The sequence below is a fragment of the Labrus bergylta genome, chromosome 24 (genome assembly GCF_963930695.1).
Source record: "Labrus bergylta chromosome 24, fLabBer1.1, whole genome shotgun sequence".
Taxonomy (NCBI): domain Eukaryota; kingdom Metazoa; phylum Chordata; class Actinopteri; order Labriformes; family Labridae; genus Labrus; species Labrus bergylta.
The window spans coordinates 2,514,059-2,521,783 of record NC_089218.1 but is presented as its reverse complement, the minus strand read 5'-3'; the positions used below and the strand labels follow the sequence as shown (position 1 = coordinate 2,521,783).

The following is a 7,725-nucleotide window of genomic DNA, read 5'->3' as shown; positions in this document are numbered from 1 at the left end:
TTAGGAAGACTTATTTTTCATTATGCCCTTTGAGAAAGAAGTCAAAATATCAGATATAAAATCAAAATGTTGAGAATAAAGTTGACAACATCATCATACCTACCCTTTCTGTCTTTCTCGATTTTATTCCCGACATCTCGCCTCTAATTTCAACATCTCGTTAATTGTTTCTCAACATGTTTGTTTGTTGTTTGATTTCAATCAAGTCACGAGACTGAAGCGTTGGATTTATTAAAGTTTATTCAGACAAACAGGTGAAATAAATAAACGGAGGATGATTCTTCATATCTCCTGTAATCGACACACAACACATCATCAGTTAAATACGTTAGTAAGACTTCATTAGTGTCTCTGGTTTCACTTGTTGGTGAAAGAACTGATAGGGTCCAGTAGAAAAAAAAGTCTCAAATGAAAACCAGCTGTTCAGAATACAAACACAATCACAGATATAAAAATAAGGAATCATTTTACACTTAGTTGCATATTGAAGTTGTAAAAATCATAATAAAAAACAATATTTTAGGGCGTTGCATTGCTTGGATTTCGGTCTTTAAATAGAAAAAGACACATTTAAATAATCGACCTCTGAACTAAAAGAAAAGAAACTGTGATGCTCTCTGAGAGACGTCTCACTCTGCGAGAATAAAAAATGCTTAAAGAGGATTTAAAGGTTTTTTATATTTAAGACATCCACAGAGAGGAAATAAAAACATTCAGGAATGAAAGATAAACACAAAAAGGAGAAGTGATTAGTTTGTCAGCAGTCCATAGAAGGCGTAAAAAGCAGCATGACAGGAAGTGATGTCATTGCGCCTACCAGCTGATTTGACGTCACAGCTTCACGGTCTGTTGGATGGCAGCTGTTCTCTCTCTCGATCCGGTTTGGTTCAAGTGAAAACGTTTTATTGGCAGCTCGTGTCCAAAGTATGAACGTCATTTGGCCCATTTGCAAGTCAGGAATTAGTCTCGTCCAAACGTCTTGGGGGTTAGTCTCGTCCAAACGTCTTGGGGGTTAGTCTCGTCCAAACGTCTCAGGAATTAGTCTCGTCCAAACGTCTCAGGGGTTAGTCTCGTCCAAACGTCTCAGAGGTTAGTCTCGTCCAAACGTCTCAGAGGTTAGTCTCGTCCAAACGTCTCAAACGTCTCAAACGTCTCAGAGGTTAGTCTCGTCCAAACGTCTTGGGGGTTAGTCTCGTCCAAACGTCTCAGGAATTAGTCTCGTCCAAACGTCTCAGGGGTTAGTCTCATCCAAACGTCTCAAACGTCTCAGGAATTAGTCTCGTCCAAACGTCTCAGGGGTTAGTCTCGTCCAAACGTCTCAGAGGTTAGTCTCGTCCAAACGTCTCAGAGGTTAGTCTCGTCCAAACGTCTCAAACGTCTCAAACGTCTCAGAGGTTAGTCTCGTCCAAACGTCTCAGGGGTTAGTCTCGTCCAAACGTCTCAGAGGTTAGTCTCGTCCAAACGTCTCAGAGGTTAGTCTCGTCCAAACGTCTCAGAGGTTAGTCTCGTCCAAACGTCTCAGAGGTTAGTCTCGTCCAAACGTCTCAGAGGTTAGTCTCGTCCAAACGTCTCAAACGTCTCAAACGTCTCAGAGGTTAGTCTCGTCCAAACGTCTCAGAGGTTAGTCTCGTCCAAACGTCTCAGAGGTTAGTCTCGTCCCAACGTCTCAGGGGTTAGTCTCGTCCAAACGTCTCAGAGGTTAGTCTCGTCCAAACGTCTCAGAGGTTAGTCTCGTCCAAACGTCTCAGGGGTTAGTCTCGTCCAAACGTCTCAGAGGTTAGTCTCGTCCAAACGTCTCAGAGGTTAGTCTCGTCCAAACGTCTCAGAGGTTAGTCTCGTCCAAACGTCTCAGAGGTTAGTCTCGTCCAAACGTCTCAGAGGTTAGTCTCGTCCAAACGTCTCAGGGGTTAGTCTCGTCCAAACGTCTCAGAGGTTAGTCTCGTCCAAACGTCTCAGAGGTTAGTCTCGTCCAAACGTCTCAGAGGTTAGTCTCGTCCCAGGTGGGGTCGTTCATGCTCTTCAGAACTCTCCGGATGATTCTCTCCAGCTCCTTCCTCGCTCGCTGCTCCTCCTCCAGCGTCCTCTTCATCCTCTTGTTGTCCTGGAGACAAAGAATGACAGAAAGGGGGAGGGGCAGGAGAGGAATTATACCAGACCATTCTTTGTTTGAACATAAATGAAATAAACACTTGTGAAAACCTGAGCAGGACACCCTGCCCCAGACATTTTCCTGAGGGAGGGGGGGAGGGGGGAGGGTCTTATGAGGCGAGGCATGGCGTCGAAAGGGTTTAAAAAAGCAGATGTGGAAATTAGCAGCAAGGGTTTACAGAAAAATAAGGTGGAGCTGATGAAGAGGGAAATGGACTTGAGCTTGAGAGACGAGCGACTCCACCATCTGAGCCACAGCCGCCCCCCCGAGAGACTGACCTGTTTGAGCTCCTGGACTTCATCTTTCAGACAGTACACGGTGTCCACCAGACCCCTGCAGAAACACAACACCTCTGATTTACTCAATCTCCTGTTTTGAAACATGGCGAGTCATTTTGGTTTTGTGATGTCTGCCCTCCCTCACCTCTCCTCCACCACAGTTTGTCCGTTGCTCTTCGTCTCCTCCACGATGATCTTCTCCTCCTCCGGGAACAACATGTGGACGTTCTGCCTGCTGGAGCCTGACCCGACAGAGACAACAGTGAAGCTGATTAACCCGTCACACTACACACACACACACACACACACACAGGACGGGTCGGACACTGATTGGATCTCTTTACAGCAGCACAGGATGAACTGATATTCTAAATACTAACACAAACACAGCAGCTAAAGGGTTCAGGATGTACGCCAGCTGTTTGTAACGTCCATATCTTACGAGAAAACGAGGCCGTCCTGTAACTAGTGGCCGTCCAGATACTGTCATAATCGGAGTCCTCTGATTGGTCAGAACACGGCGGGTTACCAGGGTTACCCGTGACAGTGAGGCTGGTGTCAGCGAGCACGTGGTTGTGCATGAGGTCAGTCCCTTGCCAGGCTGGACCGTAGAGTGAATGCACGGGGGGTCGGGGTTAAATCAAATGTAATGTTTGCAGGGGAGGACGGGAGGAGAAGAAACCATGTTGATGAAATAAATAAAGGTTTGGGATAAAAAAATATATTTTTACGGGGAGGGGTTTGACCCAAAAAACAACCGAGAATGAAAGGAAAATGAGGTGAGGGATGAATTATGGGAAAGCAAAGTAAAAGTTGAGGAATAAAAGAAGTGTTGGGGTAAGGAAGGGTAATGAAAAACAAAAGATTTAAAGGACGAGGAAGAAAAAGAGAAAACGTCATTAGAGCCGACAGCAGAGAACAAACAGCGGTTAGCATTAAGACAGTTAGAGCTGTGTTAGTATGTATGTGATGTGTGTGTGTGTGTGTGTGTGTGTGTGTGTACTCACTGGAGTTGAGAGTCTGTCGTGTCTTTGCGCTCGTGCAGTACGCTTCGATCACCTTCAGAATCTGAGCGTCTTCCTCCAGAGCGGCCGTACCTGAGACAGAGAGAGGGAGCAGGAAGAGAGAAAGTAATGTTTAAAACAGATAACAATACTCCGACTGGCAGACATATTGGAAAGTCGTCTACATTGCAACCTTGAAGAACAGCTGATGACGACTGAGGACAGAACAGTTTCAGCTACAAAAGTTTAAGACTTTAAGAAAAGCTTTAAAAAAATATAAATATCTTCCTTCACTGAGTGTGTTTTCTGTATTTTCTGTTTTGCATATTCACTTTTTCTGACTGAGAAATCCTCCTCTGAAGGTTTCCTCTCTGGTTTCCTCTTTGGGAGCAGCTTCTTCATGTTCTTTGGACTTTTACTCAGATCCTAAAAACACACAACAGCTTTAGTTCTGACGCAGCAGAACAAGTCTTTAGATATGTTTTTGTAAACAACCTCACATGTCCTGGAGGTAACATTAAAAAGACTGAGTATGCTTATGATGGTATGTTGGTGTGCAGCACCTCCTTCTGGCAGAGCGCAGCAGAGGGCCGGAGAGGAGGCGCAGGGCGGAGGCAGCTCAGGCTCCAGGGTTTGGGCGTGCTCGGAGGCTCCAGGGGCCCCCACGTCGGACTGCTGCTGCTGGTGTGTGTGGTGCCGAGTGAAGATGGATGGGGGAGTGTGTGGTAGTTGTTTCCTGAGCCGCTGCCTCCTCGAGACTCTGAGTGTCTGGACGGAGTGACGGGTTGAGAGGGCAGCTACGAGGAGCAGAAGGAGAGGAAGTGAGCGGGGCCGCAGAGAAAACTGGATCATGAGTCATAGTTTAGAGATCCTGCAGACTCACTGTGTGACACACAGACTGAGGCTTGTGCGGGTGTGTGTGCACAGCCGGAGTGTGTGTGTGTTTTGTGAGGAGGTCCAGCCAGTCCTGCAGATCGTGCTGATTGTTACAAGCAACCTGCATCCGCTCGCACTGACCACCTGCACCTGCATACAAAATGAAGACATAGAAGAGCAGGCTTCAACAATGAGCTGAGAGAGAGAGAGCGAGGGAGAGAGAGCGAGAGAGAGAGAGCTGACCTGATATCTCAAAAGCGTTCTTCAGGTTATCTCCGTCTTCTATTCTGGATATCAGTATTCCTGACAGCGGTATCCTCCCCTGCGGAGACAGAAAACATTTGCTGATGCGGGCGTCTTGAACAGAAGTTTCAGGTCTGCTGCTCCTGCAGGATGAGCTCTGGTCTCTTTAAATCTTTAAAAAGTAGTTTGAAAGTATTGGAGGGAGATGCTTTGACTGATGACTTTTCTGCTCAGTGACTCAGGATATGCTGATCTGTGTTGTATGTCTCTTATCTTGCTGCTCTAGCTGCTGCCTGAGATCAAGTTCTTCTCTTCTCCTGGTTAAAAACACTTTAAATAAATTCATAAATAAGGTGCACGTTTGCAGATTTGCATGCTTTCTATAAAGATGGTATGAGGGTGCAAGTGAAGCATGCACAATCAGAGATCATCACATGGGGTTGACGTACCTGATAGATGAATCCGCTCATCCTCAGACTGGCAGAGAGCATGAGCAGAGTGTGAGGAAACAGGACGAGGTATCGCTCGTTTGACTCCTGAAAGACAAAATGAAACGAGTTCTATGAAACCTGACTGATGGATGGATGTGTGGTTGAGATATGTGGGACGTTGTGCTGAGTACCTGACAGTTCTGCGTGTGGACGGTGGTCTGGGACATGTGGAGGACGGGGCCCAGGGCTCTGATGTCATCGCCCTCCCAGTTTCTGATTGGTTCGGTTAAAATCTGCAACTCGAGGTCCTTCTTCTTCCTCACATCCTGACACTGAGCCTGAACACACACACACACACACACACATATGAGTATATATATATATAAAAAGGTACAGAAACAGGTTGTCAAATCCTGTGAGCATGATCGAAACCAGAAGGATCTCAAAATTCACTGGTAGCTTGTAAATTGACACAGAATGACTGAGATCTAAAAACGCTTACTGCAAAGTCTTTAAAGGCTGAAAGAGCAGCAAGGAGGTCGGCTCTGTCAGGGTGCTGCTCCTACAACAAAGAAAAGAAAACACAGAAGTTAAAAACAGTTTCTGAGATCGTGCAGAGAGTCAGATCGTCAAAAGAAACCCTCTTTACTCTGTTGTGTTATTTTTATTTATGTGTCTAAGTGCAGGTCTGCAAAAAAAAAAGCAGATTTATTTATGTTTCCAGCATTAATCTTATTGTTCTGATATTAACACAGACGGACGGACAGCTCACCTCCATGTGTCTGTCCAGTTCTTTGAGCAGCGTCGGGTATCTCTCCAGTCGAGTGAAGGGTTTACTCAGACTGGTGGTCAGAGTCAGGATCCCCGGAGTGGGCGCCCCCTTTGACTCCATGTACTCCCCCAGCTCCTCACTGTGACGCACACATAAAATAAAGCAGCACACACACTCACATTAATGATGTGTGTGTATTAATGCGTGGAAGTAAACAGTGGAAGATATTAAAGAAATGGAAAGAATTACATATAGGTAAAGAAAAAGAGAAGATGAATTCATGTGTTACTGGAGTAAATGGATAAAGGAAACAGATAAAGTGGAATAATAAGAGGTATGTAAATTAAATTATATTAAATTAAGAGAGTAGTGAAGGAACACCCCCCCCGCCCCATTCTATTTATATTATTTTTATTATTTTTTTAAATTATTATTAGTATTAATTTTAATTATTATAAGTATTATTTTTTCTTCTCTAATCTTAATTAAATCTTTTCTCTATTTGTACCTTTTCTTTGGATTTTTATCTGTTTTTATTTTATTTTATGTTGTATTCTTGTTTATATTTTTGTATGTTTAAAAACAAAAATTATATCTAAAAATGTGCCAGGATGAACAAAATTTGTGATGAAATATGACAATTTGTAATGAAGTAAAACAGCCTGCAATAAAGTATAAAACATTTTAAAAAAAAGATGTGTGTGTGGGTTTTCAATTCATGCATTTGTGACATTGTTACCTGTGTTGTGTGAGGACGCTGACAGCACACGGGTGGGTGGAGCAGTACGCCACGTAGATGATCTTCATCTGAGGCATCAGATTGAGGAAGAATCCGCCGATCCTCTGCTGATTCTCTGGAAGTCTACACACACACACACACACACACACACACACACACACACACACGCACACACACACACACACAAACAACACATTAAACAGGATGATAACTGCAAATCTCTCTCTCTCTCTCTGTGTGTCTGCTTTCCTACTCCATCCACTGTCCTGTCCAGTCAAGGCAACAAGCCCGTCTACCACTAGATGTCTCTCTTGCTCTAATAACTACATAATAAAGATGTCTGAGCCTCCATCTGTTCCGCAGAGACTCTGGAGGATGTGCGTTTAGTTAAACAGGATGTTTACACGAGCAGGTCATCAGACAGACGATGCTCTGTAACACCGACAGACACACACAGTATGATTTGAACTCAAGGTTTTCATGATTCATTTATTCTTTCCTCGACTGATTGCTGGATCGTTTGGTCTTTTGGAGTGGAGTCATAAAAGAGAAGACTTGCATAAATATTACATTAATTCAGATAAGAAAGATAAGAAGATAAACACAGAATTATTGAGACATTTCCGACTAAAAAACAGTAAAGAGAGCGACACAGCTGCAGAGGAACTTCTCGTTGTAAACATAACAGATCCTCCAAAAACAGACTGTGTCTTATAAACCGGTGTGACTTATACTCCAGCCTCTACAGTGTGTCGTGTTGTGTTTTTAAAGATGGCTGTACTGACTTTGTGTGCTCCTCCAACGACTGAACCAACATCTGCTGGAAGGTCGAGATCTCCTCCAGATTTCCCTGAATGTGACCGATGTCGACGCTGGTGAGTCTGCAGAGAGGAGGAGGAGGAAGAGGAGGAAGAGAACGAGGAGAAGGAGGAGGAGGAGGAGAACGAGGAGAACGAGGAGAACGAGAACGAGGAGGAGGAGGAGAAGGAGGAAGAAAGGGAGGAGGAGGAGGAAGAGAATGAGGAGGAGAACGAGGAGAATGAGGAGAAGGGGGAGGAGGAAGAAAGGGAGGAGGAGGAGGAAGAGAATGAGGAGGAGGAGAAGGAGGAAGAAAGGGAGGAGGAGGAGAACGAGGAGGAGGAGAACGAGGAGAATGAGGAGAAGGAGGAAGAAAGGGAGGAGGAGGAGGAAGAGAACGAGGAGGAGAACGAGGAGAATGAGGAGAAGGGGGAG

At 44.8% G+C, this 7,725-nt stretch overlaps 1 protein-coding gene across 2 annotated transcripts in view; it reads right to left on the bottom strand.

The window, feature by feature from the left end:
* Positions 1 to 222: 222 nt before the first annotated feature.
* arhgef7b (Rho guanine nucleotide exchange factor (GEF) 7b) overlaps positions 223 to 7,725 on the bottom strand; it is a 19,378-nt gene continuing 11,875 nt past the window's right edge. The window contains exons 8-22 of one of the 2 annotated variants that reach the window (XM_020654356.3): positions 7,278 to 7,373; positions 6,493 to 6,615; positions 5,754 to 5,892; positions 5,484 to 5,543; positions 5,173 to 5,319; positions 5,000 to 5,086; positions 4,551 to 4,629; positions 4,315 to 4,457; positions 3,995 to 4,228; positions 3,764 to 3,857; positions 3,435 to 3,524; positions 2,870 to 3,028; positions 2,573 to 2,669; positions 2,428 to 2,482; positions 223 to 2,101 (exon numbers count right to left, since the gene is read on the bottom strand). In XM_020654356.3, coding sequence (XP_020510012.2) covers positions 1,979 to 2,101; positions 2,428 to 2,482; positions 2,573 to 2,669; positions 2,870 to 3,028; positions 3,435 to 3,524; positions 3,764 to 3,857; positions 3,995 to 4,228; positions 4,315 to 4,457; positions 4,551 to 4,629; positions 5,000 to 5,086; positions 5,173 to 5,319; positions 5,484 to 5,543; positions 5,754 to 5,892; positions 6,493 to 6,615; positions 7,278 to 7,373 — 1,726 coding nt within the window. In that variant the 3' untranslated portion in view covers positions 223 to 1,978. The remainder of the gene's footprint in view (positions 2,102 to 2,427; positions 2,483 to 2,572; positions 2,670 to 2,869; positions 3,029 to 3,434; positions 3,525 to 3,763; positions 3,858 to 3,994; positions 4,229 to 4,314; positions 4,458 to 4,550; positions 4,630 to 4,999; positions 5,087 to 5,172; positions 5,320 to 5,483; positions 5,544 to 5,753; positions 5,893 to 6,492; positions 6,616 to 7,277; positions 7,374 to 7,725) is intronic. The other variant, XM_065952100.1, reaches the window with a different exon arrangement.